The sequence below is a fragment of the Mchenga conophoros genome, linkage group LG3 (genome assembly GCF_057382185.1).
Source record: "Mchenga conophoros isolate Kocher_MC1m ecotype Shallow Benthic linkage group LG3, M_conophoros_male_GT1.1, whole genome shotgun sequence".
In the NCBI taxonomy this organism is placed as follows: Eukaryota; Metazoa; Chordata; class Actinopteri; order Cichliformes; family Cichlidae; genus Mchenga; species Mchenga conophoros.
In genome coordinates, this window is record NC_140528.1 from 42,171,264 (window position 1) to 42,189,501 (window position 18,238).

Here is an 18,238-nt window from a genome sequence, read left to right on the forward strand (position 1 = left end):
GAAATATTGTGCCAGTTGTTGCATGTCTTGTTCTGTTTAATTTCATAAAAGTATTTCTTGTCATGATGCATAGTATGAAATAATTTAGTTCAGCCAAACAGGAAACAGATGGTTCTTCTTAAAAGAAAAGGGAAAAACTACTGCTGAAAAAAATAAGCTGCATCATTAATTTAACAGGAGAAGATAAGATATCAAATCAGCTCTCTGACCGGTCAGAACCAGCTCTGTACATATGTTAGTGCCAAGTTCCTGCTCTCATGTGAAATGTGCACAGTCTCCTCAGTGTGTTGCTACTGTATAGATAAACTAAGAGCAAACACACAAAATGAGTTACGCTGAGGCTGTTTTGGATTCAGATGATTTCATTTATTAATAAGTTGTTGTTCATTAACAAAATTCAAGAGAGACAAAGAAAGTCAAACTGTTTCACTGTTTTGCTGCAACATAGCAGTCTAACAGCCGGGTGGGAAGCTCCCAACACTTCCTGTCTGGTTTCAGTCATTATAAACATTTTAATGAGATAAAGATCCCTGTGTGTGTGTGGCTCTGACGGATTAACAGAAGCTTTGCTGCTGAACTGTGTTTTGAGCCTCATGTTGATGCCACTAACAAAGAACTTCACCAAAGTCTGTTCTTTTTAAGGAAATGAGATCTTTTAATGTATCATCTGACACGTTGTCCCTGTTTTTCAGAAGTTTTATTGAACCTATTATTTCTTTCTGTATTGCTGCTTGGTTTGGTAACAAGAATCTGAAGAAGAAGAATTGGTTTGGACTTTTGGTAAAAACTGCCAGCAAAGTCTCAGGGCATTGGCAAGATTTTTGGATTTCTAACATGATTAAAGTCAATTTTGATTTTCTTTAGGTGTGTTTAATCAAAGCAGAGCACTGACCGACAGGAATGTCTGAGCTGGTGTGTACTGTGAGCTGGGCTGGGAGCTCCTGGCTTTTTACTTCTTGTACTCATTGTTGTGATTGCTGCTCTTTTGGTTTGTAGAAAACTGTAAACAGACAAATTCAATTCAATTCAATTCAATTTTCTTTATTGTCCCACAAGGGGAAATTAGTTTAGCAGCATCCCAACATCTCCCAAAATGGACCAGCTGGCAGCTTTTCTGAAACCTCAGTATTTTTTTTCTTCTGTGATTAAGACGATGAAAGCACCAGCCTCATGTGACCTCAAGTATTAACAACAACAGCACAGCTTTTAACACTGCATTGTCACCAAGCCTTTAATCTGAACCCCCTGAGACATTTCCAACATCATGTGATGCTGGAAGCTCCTGTGCTGCCACCTGCTGGATGACTTATAAAACAGCGGTCACTGTGAGTGAACATTAAAGCTCAGTTGATAAGTTCAGATGTAGGAGTAAGTGAGAAGGCTGTGTTGTGCACCTCAGGGCTTCCGAATGAAAGACTCAAAGTTTTTGTGAGTGTAGGAACACTGGGTTGTTTTTTTGTTTCATTTGCACTAAAGTAAAATTGTTGAGCGCTTTCTGAACTAAAGTTAAAATGAAATTTATCACAAACATAAACATATGAAGAGAAAAAAACTGAAACAAATGATAAAAAGTCAAATCTGCAAAGATACACAGAAAAGAAGGTCAGACATCAACTAAGGAGAAACACAAGGACAAATGGAACAATATTATCATCCCTTATGTAGCAGGTTTATCAGAGAAACTCAGGAGAATCTTCTCCAAGCATGACATCCCAGTGTATTTGAGACTCAGCAACACACTCAGACAAAAACTGGTTTGTTCTAAGGGCAAAACTCCCAAACTTAACAACGTAGTATATGCTGTACAGTGTGGCGAGGAATGCTCTGACCTCTTCCTTGGAGAAACCAAACAGCCGCTCCTCAAAAAGTTGATTCTCTTCATCTGGATGTAGCGTTTTCAGTGGGAGAAATTTTTTGTCACTAATCCAAGTGACTTCTTCAGTCTCAGCTGACTGCAGGTTTCCCCATTCTTATAAACAGGACATTTGCACAATGACTGAAACCAACCCACTGAAGGAACAATGGGCTGGGAGGTCATTTCCTTGATTATTAATATACAAATTCTCATGACCATTGATCAACAACCACTGATCAATGGCCATGAGTACCATTCACAGAGAGTTGGGGAATGGCTGCAATCACAGTATTGTAAGATGGTGACAGATGTCTCGTTAGGCCCCCTCCTCGATTCAGAGATGGTCTTTCCCTTTTCATGTAAATAGCCTCCTTGACTCCGCGCTCAAACCAGCGTTCCTCCCTGTCCAAGATGTGAACATCCTCATCATTGAAAGAGTGTCCACTGGCCTGTAGGTGTAAATAGACTGCAGAGTCCTGGCCTGATATGTTAGCTCTTCTTGCCTTTCACAAATATCAAAGCTTTGACTAAAGTCCAGCTGGGATAACCACATTTACTCAGGGCCTTCTGGATGTGATGTTCATATTCTGGCCGCTGAGGACACACTCCATATTTTGCTGTGGCTTTCCAATGGACAACAAGGAAGTCAAACTAATGTAGCGTAGCTCATGTCACATTCAATTGTTTGATTGTTCAATTGGTCTCGTATGAAGTGGAAAAGAGGGTTTTTCCATTTGATACGAGACAATAATATAAACAACTGCAGCACAGTACCTGTTATACCTATAGCATGTAATCACTTTAATAAAATATTATGGTCAACAGTATTGTTCACTGCACTGTCTATCAGGACAAGCAGAGATGAGTCCACTGTCATGGCCATAGGATCATTTGTAACCTTCACTAATGCTGTTTCTGCTAGTCTCATTCAAGAGCAGTATTAATTTTCTTTTAAGATCCAGAAGTCTGTGATGTGTTTCATAGTCTGTAGCAAGTGTTTTACAATTAAAGGACTGTCGCGGGGTCCTCTTTTAACCCTCTCCCGGACAACAAACACAGGCGTAGTCGGTAAGGTCTTTTAGTGTGGATAATTTATTTAGCCGGCCTCCCCAGTGCACAGAAAATTATTTACAGCAAATAGAATTGACTTAGGTCAGTGTCAACAAAACGTCTGTATACCCGACCCAGCCTGCATGTTACCCTCCTTGTAACAGCTCACTGGACTCTCTCTCCCACCCCGTATGACCTGTCTATTATATCCCGTAGCCCCTCCCCCTAGACGTAACAATCATTTCTTTATTATTACTTTAATCCTCACTGTCCCCCCTCAGCTTCTTTCCTGCTGTAGTCTCACAACACACATATCTATTTACAGACTCTTAGGCCACTTCCAATCAGCCTACAATGTTTCACAAAACATTAAAACAATCCAAACAAAGGATGCAGTTCACGTGACCGTCCAAGCCCACGTGAACCCATTATTTAAACCCCGGAACACCATACCATCGGCTTGCATCATCCCGCATCATTGGAGATCACAGCGCGTCTCCTCGACCGACTTTATTAACAAGGTAAGGGGAAATAAGTTGGCCACCCTCTATGCTGCTCCAAATCCCCCCCCCCCCCCCCCTCACTGCGCCCCGATCAGCTATCTGCGGCTGGGGCGATGTAACTCCGTCACAAAGACCAAATAAATAAATCCACCCCACACAAATCAAATGTTACTCTGATTTTATTTTTGAGTAAACTCCAAAAATTCTAACAGACAGCTGATGCTTAGAATACAGTTGAATAAATATTAAAAAGAGATGATTTAATCATTTATGTACAGGCTGGAGTCTTCATGATCAACATGCTGGTTCAGATGCTGATCCTCTCAGTGGAATCGCACTTTCTCTTTCCTCCTTGTGTAAAAAAAAAAGATTTTTAATGTTAATTTAAATTCAAAATTCACAGTTTAAAAAGAAATCCAGCATAAATGAACATGTTATAATAAAGAAAAGTAAATGGTTCAGTCTAGCATGTGCTCCAGTGAGACATTAAACTTCAGTAAAACTATGCAGTTATGAAACGTAACTTTAATCTGGGCAAAAACAAATTTGCTCAGTTGTAAATAAAACAGTGAAGTAAACGTGACCTGACAGACATAACCTGAGTGAATAAAGTCCAGTGTTTAACCACTGAGAGCTGAAACTCAGCAGAGGTTTTAAACCTGTGTGCCGGTGATTGGACATCAGCCGCTGATAAAGTGGTTTCGCTTATAAAGTGCTCTGTAGTTTTCTAAATGTCCATCTCCTCCTTCTAAATCCTGTTTGTCATCTTTAACCCTGATCAATCACTCTGAAGGAAACACAACCTCCAGCAGCTCTGCACTCAGAAAACAAATGACATTTATATATTTTGTGCACAATATTGCACCAACATTAGAGTATATCGAGCTGCAGCTGCCCACGTTAAACTGTGACTGTCACCAGGTAACGTGGCCTTGATTTCTGAATTAGCAGCAGGTGTTAAACAGCTGATAGGTGAACAGGATGTATGCAGGTAAACTGAGGGTCGTTGAGCTGATCGCCGGTGTCATGAGGAAATTGTCAGCTCGTTATTTATGTCACAGAAACACAGACATGTGACCAGGTGGAAATTTGGGGCTGTGGGCTCGGTACACTCTGTCAGCTGACTGTTAGCGAAGCTAGCAACATTGCTAAAAACATCGGAGCAAACAAACTGTTGACAACCTGACATGTGAAGACTACGCCACTACATTCTCAGCTAAAACAATGTGGTCTTAAAGTCTGACGTCATTAGTGTCAAATGTGTTAATAATTTATTAATTAAATAATTAATTAATTAATTAAATGTGTCATTAATTAAATCAAATTATAATTAATTAATGAAACATTTAATTAACTATTTATTTTGTCACTCCTGGCCCTCCATTATGGTGCGCCCCATCTTATATATTTATATATATAAGTATATATGCAGTATTAAGCAAAAGTCAAGAAACGTTAGGTACACACTGTGCGTTCTTCCTATTGAAATATATTGCTCACAAATTCATGCTGACTGACCTGGAAAACATTACAATTTGTGTTCATGTGTCAATGATTAGATTTCTGCTAACCAGTTCTTGAGCTGACTGGGTTGATTTTCCAGACTTGCAGGTCAGGTTGAATGACACTAGCTAGGCACTGAAAGGAAAGGGCTGCCACACTCCATATCTAGAAAATCTTTTTTTTTTTAAACCCTCTCCTGTCTGGAAGCTTTTGGAATCAGAATTGGGATCTGAATGCTGTGGTTCCGAACACATTTTACTTTTGCAAGAGCAGCTATATAGTCTAGGTTCCCCTTGTTTATTTATTCATTTCTATGTGTTGTTTCAGTTATTACATTATGAATAGTATGACAATGCCTCATCCAGTGTCATGCCACCCAGACTCTTGGACTCCTTCATCTTTGTTGTGGCCTTCTGGAGGTCATCCTGACTAATTGGACGGATGCAGTCATCTGAAAGGCTGAGAGAAAGAAATCAGACATTTAGCAAACAACAAGTGAACTTCTGAACTTTATAAGAGCAGCTCTGCATGACTCAGTTCAATCATAAAAAATGCCTCCACACTGAGAGAGTGAAAAGGAAAAAAAGATGATTTTCAGGTGTGTTGTATTTGTCCTAATTAGCATGAAAAAGTGAATATCATCAGAATATTTATTTTATTAGTAATTGATAATACCTATTTGTCAAAATATTGACTTTGATCATTTTAAAACATTTAACGTCCTGTCACTCTACCCACTCTGACCTGGAAATACCAAACACCTACGTGTCAGAATCCATGATTTCTCGGACACACAGCAGTGCTGCCTCACGACAAATCTCTTTGAGGTCACTTCCTGAGAACCCCTCAGTTTCCCTGGCGATGTGGCTGAGGTTAATCAGTGGATCCACCTACAGAGGCAGAATCAATCTATCAATGAATCTAGGTATCATTGTAAATCAGAATTTACCATTTAAAACTCACATTCAAAGGCTTGTGTCTAAGTTGAAACTAAAACCAAGTTTAGAAATCAATCCTGTGTGTGCCTCCAGGTGAGAAACACTTGATTCGTGCAACTTTTTTACCTTTATTGGATTATGGTGAGCTGCTTTTTCTGGATGCACCAGCCCACTAACTAAAGGGGTTATGGAAATCGTCTACATTATTGTTCTGTGTATGCTGCTGCTACATGTCCTTCTCTTATATTTGCAGACTTTCCCATTGGTTGGTCTTTATCTATAAATCTCTCCCTCTTATTTATGTGTTTATATGCGTAAAAATCATAACAATACAGCCCTTGTTCTCACAATATTATACAATTGATTGTCCCACAAATGAAAACACAATTAGGAGTTAGGCTTTGAAATACGCCGCCTCTGTCTCCTGGAATAATCTGCAAAAGGAACTGAAATTGTCAGAAATGGTTACCTTCAGTAAAAGAAAGAGAGAACAACTCTTTTAGTCAGCGTGATTTTTTAATGCCACTCTTAATTCATCTGTTATTGTATGTTTTTTTTACACGTTTTTTACTTGATATCGTATTTTATTTTTATTTTTATGTGGTACATGTATTATTGACTTTTGCTGCCATGATGCCAGGTCTCTCTTCGAATTGAGAGTTTTACCTGGATAAATAAAAGACTAATATTACATGTTATTCATCTTCTTTCCCTAGCTTCTTTTTCCAGTGTTCTCATCCACTGTTTGTTCCTTACCCCGTTCCTCCGTCATACCCTTTTCTAGTCCATTTTCCCTTACATTTCCTGACTCCTTCTCATTTCCCCCTCATTGCCTCTCTCAAAACATTTTTTTCCAGTTCAATTCAGTTTCGTTTCGTTCATATAGCGCCAGACAAGACAAAGACATGCTGTAAAAGAGAGCCCAAGATTAATAACAACTAATGATTCAATGTAGAGTCTTCTATTAAACCATAGGTGAGAGAACTTCAGGCCCGTAGACCTAGGCTGTGTCCCAATTAAGAGACTGCACGCTTGAAGTACGCGCACTACGCGTACTATGTACGGTGCGTATTATAAGTACGAGAAGTGCGGAAGTGAGAGGCTTGTGAAATGGGACGGTATACGCTTCGTCGCGCTGTTCAGGTTGCCTAGCAACCATGATACTAACCGCGAGACACGTTACATACAGCTTTGTTTGACAGAAATGAAGGAGAAAAATGTTTTGTTGGTAATTCATTTTTGTCATGACATCACTTTGATTAGTTGAGTATCTGAGGCTGAGACCACGGGACTGTAAAACATGATAGTTGGGCTTCATTTCTGTGCATATATATATATATTCATTTCTTCATTTCTTCATTTCTGTGCATATATATATATATATATATATACGTCACTTATTTATGTGCGAATGTGTAATAATTAAAGTCAGTCATATATATATATATATATATGACTGACTTTAATTATTACACATTCGCACATAAATAAGTGACGTATATATATATATATATATATATATATATATATATATATATATATATATATATATATATATATATATATATATACATATATATATATATACATATATATATATATACATATATATATGACTGACTTTAATTATTACACATTCGCACATAAATAAGTGACGTCATATTCAGTACTTTTGACAGTTCACTCTTTGGCCGCTCCATCTTATTAGGGAAATTCCATATACATAAATGTAAATTTCAAAACTCAACCCCATCATTTAATTTGCTTTTGATTGAAATTGAATATTACATAAACTCTCTTAAATTGACTTCCAATAAAAAAAGGTTTATCATTGATTGAAATTCATTCAGAAATGTTTAACGACTGAGCTGACACAACTTTCAAGTACAAAGTTGTTATGAAGTCTGTCACATTCCCCCTCTTTTTTTCTTTTTTTTTCCTTTATTTATTTATCCTTCTTATTTCATTGTACTGTATATTGTTACTCTTATTTGCCTTGTATGTCTACTGTACAAACTGAACTGGAATGACTGACTGTTCGCTTTATGATTTCAATAAAGTTTGGAAAAAAAAACAACCTCATCGGCCGCTCCCTTCTGCTGTATTTTGCGGCAAAATTATCCACACCCACCGCCGCGCTATGAATTGTGGGATATATGGGACCACGAAGCGTGCACCGGACCACGCTTGATATTTGGGGAAATCGACGGCGCATTTGGAGTATGCATTTGAAGCACACTTCGAATTGGGACAGCCGTCGTCGCGTGGCGGTGACGTAACCGCACTTAAAATGCGTACTTCAAGCGTGCAGTCTCTTAATTGGGACACAGCCCTAGTGTCCTGCAGGTTTTAGATGTGTCCTTAATCTAACACAGCTGATTTAAATCGATAAATGACCTCCTTAACATGTCTTGAAGTTCTCCAGAGGCCTGGTAATGAACTAATTCATTTAATTCAGGTGTGTTGACTTTAGGCCCACCCCTATTTTCTCATATTAAGTGAGAAGAAGAAGAAGAATTACTCAATGTATCATGGGAACCCCCCAGCAGCCTACACCTACTGCAGCATAACTAAGGGAGGATTCAGGGTCACCTGGTCCAGCCCTAACTATATGCTTTAGCAAAAAGAAACGTTTGAAGCCTAATCTTAAAAGTAGAGATCGTGTCTGTCTCCCGAATCCAAACTGGAAGTTGGTTTAATAGAAAAGGGGTCTGAAAACTGAAGGCTCTGCCAGGAAATTAAAGGCCATCCAGGTCTTTATGTCTTTAAGACATTCCAGCAGTTTTAACTAATTGGTGTGTGTTATCTCGCTTCATAGATAGACAGACCTGGGTGTCATCTGCATGGCAGTGAAAATGTATGCTATGTCTTCTGATGATGCTGCCTAAGGGAAGCATGTATAATGTAAACAGAATTGGTCCTAGCACTGAACCCTGTGGAACTCCATAATTAACCTCAGTGTGTGAAGAGGGCTCTCCATTTACATGAACAAATTGGAGTCTTTTAGATAGATCTGATACATTACGGTACCTGTAATGCCTACAGCATTTTCTAATCGCTCTAATAGGATATTATGGTCGACAGTATCTAACGCTGCACTGAGGTCTAGCAGGACAAGCACGGACATGAGTCCACTGTCAGAGGCCATAAGAAGATCATTTGTAACCTTCACTAAAGCTTTCCTTTCCTTCACTCATTTTTATTATTGTGGATTTAATGTTTCTTTGGCTTCATGTACTAACTACATTAAAAGAGCAGAAGAAGAACCATGTTGGTAAAATAATGTAAGATCATAAGGATTAATATCTCAGTCACATGACTGTTTCCCTTTTGCTGTGAACTTACCGTTTCATTCTCCAGGATCAGTCTGAGTATCTGCTTGCGCTGCTCAATGTTCTGCAGAAACAAACACACTGTCAGACTAGTTTTATCCTCACCACACGGTGGTGTGCGCCATAGACTATGTCTCATATGCTGGTGCATGCCGCCTTTACGGTGTCACTTCGGCTGGTCATGCACCACTCTGTTTTTGCAACCTAGCACACCACCGCAGATGAAGACATGAGTGTTAGAGCTTTGTCAGTTTTTGCTGCATTTTAATGATGTATCATTAGAGAAACACAAGACTTCTTGGGATGCTTTTCTTTAGGTTTGACGTCTTCACTGCTTCATTCCTTCTAATATGGTGTTATTATCTGAGTAGTGACACCTGCCATTCAGGAGAATACATCAGCACTCTGTGCCTTAACAGGATAAATAGAAATGAATGTGTGATGATGTTGCCACGGCACGCAAACCGACCAATGCAGAGGGTACACTGCTGCGTTCAGTATGCTTTTTGTTTGTTGGTTTGTTTGTTTGTTTGTTTTTAAAAAACAGTCAGACTTATTTTGAAAAGGACATACAGGCAGTTTGATGTGGATCTTGGTGGGCATCCTCCTCAAGATGGCAGGGTCTATGTCCTCAGGACGATTGGTGGCTCCCATAATGATCACCTGACAAAGTACACTTTTAATCAGATTTACATACAGACCGAATCTTCGAAGAACATTTTATTGATCATCTGATCGTTTATGTTCAGGATTCACATATATTGCATAGATTATGGAGAGAAATTGGGTTCAAAAGGGTTGCAAATAGGGGTGGTTTTAAAAAAAAATCCCAATTCTAATCGATTTTAGGTCAGGGTCTTTCTGTGTGGAGTCAGCTGACATCTGGGATAGGCTCCAAAGCCCCCCGCAACCCTGAAAAAGATAAGTGGAAGCAAATAGATGGATGGATAATTGATTTTAATTTGAATAATCCAATACTGATTCATTAAATCCTAAAATCAATGTTTAAATATAAATGTATTTTAGCAGAATCTCAGCTTAAAGCTCACAAAACTATTTTAACAACCTCCAAACTGTTAAAAGAGCAAACGATTAAAGAGCAAGTAAATGGATTGATTCTCTCAAAAGATGTAAACATAAAACACAAATCATTTACTCGTACACGCCGTTGGCATGAAAGCAAACATCTTATTCTGAGACTGCAAAATGTTGATGCAAATTTAACTGAACTAGGAGCAAAAATGGCTAAAAACTACAGTTTTGCTTTATGGCCTATGGAAGTGAGTCCTCAAATGTTACACAGAAATTTCTGTAAACATTTGTGAATCAATTTATGATTGTGGATCACCCTGTATGCATTTGCAACCCTTTGAGACGAATTCCTCTCCATAATACATCCACAGCTCAGTGAATCTCTCAAGACTCCATATTGAAACTAAGTTATACCTGGCACTGGTGGTCTGTTTCGAGTCCATCCCACAAACTCATAAACTGAGCCTTCATCATAGCTGTGACTTCATGATCTCTGCTGGATCGACTCCTCAGAAATGAGTCTGTTCAAACACACAGAATAGTTTTATCATCTCAGTTAGGATTTCATTGTTTAAAAATGTTTTGCCTCTTTTTTTGCTTCTATGGTATTTGTCAAAATGTATACAGTTAAGACCAAATATTAAAATACATTCACGTCTCTCTTTGAACCGTTTGTGCAGACCAAATTCACTGAAAGCAGAATCAGTTTCTTTATATGTTTAATTTATGTTTAAGAAAATGCTAAATTTTAAGGTAGTACATGGAAAATATCGCCACTAAATGTTAGCAGGTTGTAGTCAAGTGAATTTTGTTTTCTTTCCCTTCCCAATTAAATTGTATAATCCTACAGTGTCATGGTCCTGGCTCATTTGAACCAGTGTTTTGTGTTTTTGTATTTTCGTGTTATTTTGTGTTATACTTTATGGTTAAGTTTCTTTAGTTAGTCTTGAGTTAATTCCTATATTGCCAAGGTTTTTCTGTTTAGCTCCTTCATTATATATTATTTATTTATTTGTCTTTGCCCTCTGTGCCGCTCTCCATCTCTGTCTGTCTTTATATATGTTGTGTGAGCCTCTCTAGGAGCAACTTGTTTCCTTCCTTGTGTTCCATTCTATGTTTCCCCGTCATGTCTCCTCTCGCTCATGTCCCATCGCTCCCTCTCGTCTGCCTCTCCTCTCCATCATGTTCCTCTATTTCCTGTTTTATTGTGAAGGCCCTTTGTCCCTGTAGCTGTGTCCCAAAACCTAGGCCACATCCTCCTGAGGCCGCATTTGAAGGCTGATTACTTCACAGCCAGCGATGAAGCCTGTCCCAATTCAAAGGCCGCTCCAAATGCAGCCGACAAATACGTCCTTCATTTCCCTGGATTTGAAGGACGGGTTATTTTCATTTCAGCTAATAAAACTTTATATACTAAAGCTGTTTTGAGTTAACATCCCGCTTACGAGCCAGCATTTGGATCCTTTCCTTCCTGCACTACACAGTCGATTCATGACATGAAGTGGGCATTGTAAGCAAAGCACACAGTTTAACAAAAAAACAAACTATTTTTCAAACTTAATTTGTCAAAATGATTTCCACTTTAACAGAGAGAGATAAACTGTATGTGTGTGTGTGTCTTTCTCACCTATCTCGTCGATGAAGATGATTGTTGGGCCCAGTTTGGAGGCCAGTGAGAACACAGCAGCAGTCAGTTTCTGGGACTCTCCGTACCATTTATCTGTCAGCGTGCTCGGCTTCAAGTTGATGAAAGCAAAGCCCGCCTCTTTTGCTGTCGCCTTGGCAATGAGTGTTTTACCACATCCTGGGGGTCCATACAGCAGCACACCTGTGTGAAGACAGTGGGATTTTGTATTATTTTGCCGATTGCTAGAAATCAAACTACCATGAAAGTAACAGCTTGTTGCTCGCCTACGGACTCAAATGTCGCATCGATGGCAATAGCTCATCTCTCTCACACACACTGTGGACACATAGGGCTGGGTATCAGCTCTGATTTCTATGACTGATTTGATTTCGATTCACAAGGTCCCGATTTATCCCATTTCCTGATTCAGTTTGATTAGATTCAATTCATTTCAGGTTGACTCAGACAGTGAGAGATATTATAATTCTGATCATTTATTAGTACATATCAGAATCAGAATACTTTATTAATCCCTAAGGAAAATATGTGGGTTGCAGTTGCTCCAAGACAGTAACAGACTAGACTATTTAACAATACAATAAGTTACAGATATATAGATTTAAGAAATATCTTTTTTTTAATATATCTACAAGAACAAAGCTGACACTTGTGAGTTTTCATCAGGGGTGTGAGAATCACAGCATAAGCCTTTGTGTCAAAGTAAGCGAGGATAAAACACAGAAAGACATGAAGGAGATTTTCCTGGCCTTGCTTTTTATAACAAACAACCTTAAAAATATTCTGCAATGGAACAAAAACTCAAGAAAACCATGAATCCACATATGATCATTACCTGATGCTGCTGAGGTGAAGCAGACCAAACTTACAGAGGTTTTATTGAAGACACAGATAAGAGTTTTACAATTTGGCATAATTTTTAAAAAGTTTACATTTCTTCAGTATTGAATAGCATAAATGAGATTTTCTTGTCGGTATTTAAATAAAAAAGCAACAACAAACAAACAGCGGCCAACAACGCTAAACAACAGTAGACTGGTGGATAATAAGCAAGCAAATAATGAAGAAAACAGAGATTTTTAGATGGGAAACCAAATTTTTTGCTTTGTATTATTATAATAGCATAAGGTGCATTAAACTCTGTCGGAAACTAAAAACTCATTCACAACCTGTATGCCTTAAATAAACATTGACAAACACTTCCATTTCTCTTGACACGCATACAGAGAATCAACCAATTACAAACAGACTAAAGTAAATTTAAATGGTAGTATAATCAAAATAGAAATTACAGCAAACAAGAAATGGTTATTGTTGATCGATTATATCTAATACAGATGTAATGTAATGGTTAAAAGCTGTGCATCCTTTGTAGATTTTGATTAAAGTTTCTGTGGGTATCCTGATTAAGGCAATTTTCTATCCTATCTAAGAATAATTAAGGCAAAGGCTGAGGCTAATGGGGATCCTGAACAACAACAAAAAAGTGAACGATTGCTGACCTTTGGGCGGCTGCAGCAGCCGGGATTTCCTGAACAGATGTCTTTTCTGAACGGGGAAGATCATTTTCTCCTTGAGCTCGTTGATCACCTCCTCCAGACCTGCGATATCCCTCCATGTGATCTGCACACAGGAAGAAATCTGGATGGATATTGGCTGCAAGTGCTGATGCACGAAGATAAACTCCACACTTCCTGTTTCTGTCAGTACTGGGTGCTGTCAGTTCTTTGTGGTTTATATTTACAGCTTCAGTCTAAACAACATGTAAAGTGGCATTACCTGCATAGTCCGCGGGTCAACCCGGTGAGTGACAATGCGCTGTTCATACACAGAGAGTTTAACATTTTTAGATTTATTTTGACCTGTCCTCGTTGTCTGAAAAACACAAAAGCAGAAACAAATCAAAGGCTCAGCCTGTGCTCTACCTCAGGATCATACTGTCCTCATCAGCAGGAGACAATTTTCCTCAAATAAAATATTCAGGATGAAAGATGTATGTGTAGGTTCTCTGTCATCTGGGTCATGGCAATCTAAGAAGCTTGGAAAGAAAAGTAACTGAAAGAGCAGTTGTGCCATAGTCTATAGGATGATAGTTAAAATGTGACCATAAAGAAAAGACAGAATTATAGTCGAGAATAAGCAATAAGCTTCTCCCGGATGGCCGAACTCCTCACCCCATCTCTAATGGAGAGGCCAGCCAGCCTTCGGAGAAAGCTCATTGTTGCTGCTTTTATCTGCAATTTCGTTCTTTTGGTCACTATCCAAAGCTCGTCACCATAGGTGAAGGTAGGGACGTAGATCGGCCAGTAAACTGAAAATTCTGTTATCACTACAGTCATAGCATCAATCTGACAGACTCTCAGTGCAGGACTCACTGCCTACGTCCTCACAAATTCTCCTACCCTCTTCCTTTACATCTGATGCGTTCATGGAGGTGAAAGAAAAAAGGTTAGGAAAAGGAGATGAAACAGATTTCGGGAACCTACAGATTTTTGGTTACATCCTGTTAGAAATGTTCATCCTACTGTAAAACCTGCCTAGCAGATCTGATTATGAGCAGCTTCAATCCATTCAGTTTGGGTGTTTGTGCTCAGACTGATTTTTATGTGCATCTGCTGACTGTGGAAAATTATATCATTAATCTCTTGTCTTCTTTCTTGTTTGCACAAAAGCTTGTTCTGTATAGTTATTAATCAAAATGTTTTTAAAGTATAATTCTAAAAATGTCATTATCTTTACAAATGAAAAGAAAGGCAAAATTAATATATTCTCTGAAATTATCAGGTAATATCTGCACATCAGCAAATCTGAGATTAAACATGAGAAAGAATCAGAATTAATCCACATTAAGGTGAGACAAAAAAAACAAACATCTGAAGACAAAACCTGTTGCAATAAATCTTGATTCCCCTCCCACCTGCCTGTGAGGCTTCTCCTGCTGATTCCTTACCTGGTATAACTGGTATATGATGCCTAGGCTTAGGCCTAGGCCTACGCCTAGACCCTGGCCTAGACCTTGGCCTAGGCCGAGAAAAAGAGCGATGCCTCCAGCTCGCACAAAGCTCAGTCCCATTGTCACGTCACAGATTCTGAGACACAAACAGGTTTACACAGGGATTAATGTATAAAATGCTATCAAGAAGATGAATACAAACAGCAGGAGCATAACAACTCACCACCTCGCAACACTCTCTCACTCACTGCTTGTTATTACTGTGCGGAATACAAATGTTTTATGAAGGACAGAAGTCTAAAAAATGCCCAATCATCTAGTTTTAGAAAGTTCAGGAAGAAACTGAGACAATGCAAAAAGTCAAAAATATCTAAAGCTCGCTCAGAATTGGGGATGGGATACTTGATACTGACATTTTGACACTGTGTTTAGCTGACAAAGTGCAAATTTTTCAAAACACTGGCTGCGTTCCAAACCTCCCTCTTATCTCCTCTTCCTAACCTCTTTTCCTTGATCTTGATGGAAATGTCACTGAGGTCATGTAAAGGCTGATGGGAAGATTGATACTAAGAAAAGAGAAGAGCAATGCTCTGAAATTTGGAACTTCACTAACAATGTGATGCTGAATGTTGGATATGTTGAACTTACAATATACAAAACTTGGACTACAAATCCATATCTTTACTCCAGTGACTTCTAAAATGAGAATATCCTGTGAAAAATATATTTTATTAGAAAGGTTTGAATTTTAAAGTAATGTTTAGGTCCAGATTTAAATTGTTTTGATATTAAAAAGCTTTTAGATTTACTAAAGAGACACAGTTCCAGTTTTGTGACAGCAAGTTATGAACAGGAGACTTTTTGAGGCTGGTCGAATTGCATATCCTTTTGTAGGAGTTTCCCTTTCAGGAGGAGAATATTTAAATGAGTAGCACAAATGTGAAAGTCTATGGCACACAATTTACTGGAAATGTCATTAATTGAAAAATCATATCTTGTGCTTGTTGTGGTTGTGATAGATGCTACAAGGAGTTTTAATTTTTAGGAGGAGAGATACAATCAGAAGAAGTGTGTAATCGATAGTGATGATCGGATTTTGAGCGGATGGCTCAAAACTGTGGGGACATTACCAAAAACTCTTCTCTCCTCATACTGAGTGTTTAAAGTGAGCCCCACCAATCGTTCCTAAAAAATAATGAGAATTTACTCACAAGAATCTCATATTAACTGAATATTAACTTAAGTTAATTCTCTAATTAACATATTAACTCCTTGGAGGGCATTTCTATTCGATTCAATTATTTAAAGAGAGACAATCTCCTGATTTCCCTCTGAAAAATTTGAACACGACAATAGCGCCAAGTCACAGTTGCCTCAAATCGCCTGCTATTTTTGTGCAAAGCTAACTGAACAGTCTGACTTTTGGTTCTAATCATGAGCTTGAATCCGTTAAGTTGAAGATGAGCAGACGATAATAAAATGAAATATCTCTTCTTCCTCCTACATTCGAAAGAAAGTGAAACATAATTAACCAGGATGACAACTGAGATCAAAATTGGGTTAAGAGATGAAAATCATCCCAGAAGTCCTTGTAAATTCTCCTAAAATACAGTAACTAAGTACTTAAACCTCTGGCATTACAGAATGCTAACATCTGAGTAGCTCATGGTTGCGAGTAATTTTAATAATTACCGTAATAGTCTTTGTCACTTTGTTGCTGCTATTTTTCCTTTGGCATCGTTTGAAGAAGAAGAAAAAAACACAACAGCCCTTCGATATCGTGCTCCTGCTCTGCTCAGATTGTGATGATGAAAACTGAGGGGATCCAGTCTCTGTAGGCAGGTCAAAGCAGTTAAGAAAAACTGTAACGTCTTGATGCATGCTCAATCATCCAGGTAAGTAAATCTCCAAAAGTTGATTCTGTTCCATCCATCAGTGACTTCTTCAGTCTCAGCTGACTGCAGGTTTCCCCAATCTTATAAACAGTACATTTGCATAATGACTGAAACCAGCCCACTGAAGGAACATGGGCTGGGAGGTCAGACTGAAGAAGTCACTTGGATGAGTGACGAAACGTTTTTCCCACAGAAAACGTTACGTCCAGATGAACAGAATCAACTTATGTGCCACTGACATGAGTGTCATGTTACTCCATACAGAACCCCATTAAAACAAAATAATAGAAAAATAAATAACAAAATTATCTTTAAATGTCTGACTTGTGCCATTGAAACCTTCTTTTTAGTTAGTTAACCAGTTTCAGTTTCTAAAAATATCATTTGTGCAGGAATAGAAAGGTGAACCATGAGTCCTGCTTTCTTATCTAAAAATGTCCTGAAATAACATGTTGACCTTTTTTTTACTGTCTTAAAAAGAAGGTGAACATGATGAATGTAACATGATTTGGCTTCCATGCTAAAGACTGAAGTTACTGGAGAAAAGACTGTTTTTATGCTGACCCTATGCTCGATTAGGGCTGTCACAATGGCAGGTTTTCATGACATTACTGTAACCAAATGAGATCACTTTAAGCATATTAGCCCCACATGTTATGTGATGTAACAGACTACAATAACAAGCCCTTCGATATCGTACTATGTGAATGGACAACAAAGATTGAAGAAACACTTCATTTGTAGCTGGAAAAATGCAACATTTGGACAGACTTATGGGAAAATCTTCATGAGATTCAGTCCTTACGATCCTCACGTAATTAACGATTATTTTCAAACAACAAATTCACAAATGATTTTTATAACATTTCATCCCCTGTTAGAGACAGATTGCTATTCTGAAAGTTAAACTTTTACAAATACATATTCCATAAAGCTAAGACCTAGTTCAAACTAACTGTCAGTCAAACTGTAAGGTCGTTCTCAGGTTCCCCTCTTTTCCTAAGTCCATATCTATCCTCATCCACAAACAAAGTGAGTAGGAATATGAGACAGGAGGGACTTTGAAAAAAAAAACTCAAACGCACAAAAACTTTAAATCAGCCAACGTGACATGTGTGTTTTGAATCACACCTCGGAGTACCTGCGCTTCATAAACCCGCCACACAAGCATCCATTATCCACATACTCATACATACTGAATCAATATAAAAAAATATAATGTATAGGCTACCACTTCTTCAAGCAAAATTTAAATATATATTCTGTTTTATAAAAAAATAAAATAAATCTCACCTACAGAAGGACAACACGAAGAGGGCAACAAACAAGTCAGGTAGAGTAAAGCAGCAGAAATCGTTTTAGGAGAAATCACGTGGTGACACAGCTGAGTTGCGGTGGTGCCAAACTGCATGGGAAGCGCCAACTTTCGTCTTATTTGCTGTTCGTGGTGAGAGGAGGAGACTGTCTTTCGTGCTGTTCGCTGGTTTACTTTTTTTGCTCGTTTATCAGCGGGAAAACACAGCAAGGGAACT

At 38.3% G+C, this 18,238-nt stretch overlaps 1 protein-coding gene across 3 annotated transcripts; it reads right to left on the reverse strand.

The window, feature by feature from the left end:
- Window positions 1-3,619: 3,619 nt before the first annotated feature.
- LOC146578751 (outer mitochondrial transmembrane helix translocase-like) lies at window positions 3,620-18,101 on the reverse strand. 3 transcript variants are annotated; one of them, XM_085268886.1, is made up of 12 exons: window positions 18,004-18,101; window positions 16,504-16,643; window positions 14,809-14,947; window positions 13,638-13,733; window positions 13,361-13,481; window positions 11,841-12,041; window positions 10,628-10,734; window positions 9,755-9,844; window positions 9,195-9,245; window positions 5,677-5,801; window positions 5,246-5,370; window positions 3,620-3,759 (listed from the first exon to the last, which is right to left on the reverse strand). In XM_085268886.1, exons 3-11 carry the CDS (start codon window positions 14,929-14,931, stop codon window positions 5,247-5,249), a joined length of 1,038 nt encoding a protein of 345 aa, XP_085125012.1. In that variant the 5' UTR covers window positions 14,932-14,947; window positions 16,504-16,643; window positions 18,004-18,101; the 3' UTR covers window positions 3,620-3,759; window position 5,246. The 3 variants fall into 3 exon arrangements, with proteins under 3 accessions (XP_085125012.1, XP_085125010.1, XP_085125013.1); XM_085268884.1 differs by having other exon boundaries at window positions 18,000-18,047; XM_085268887.1 differs by lacking the exon at window positions 16,504-16,643 and having other exon boundaries at window positions 18,000-18,050.
- Window positions 18,102-18,238: the final 137 nt, after the last annotated feature.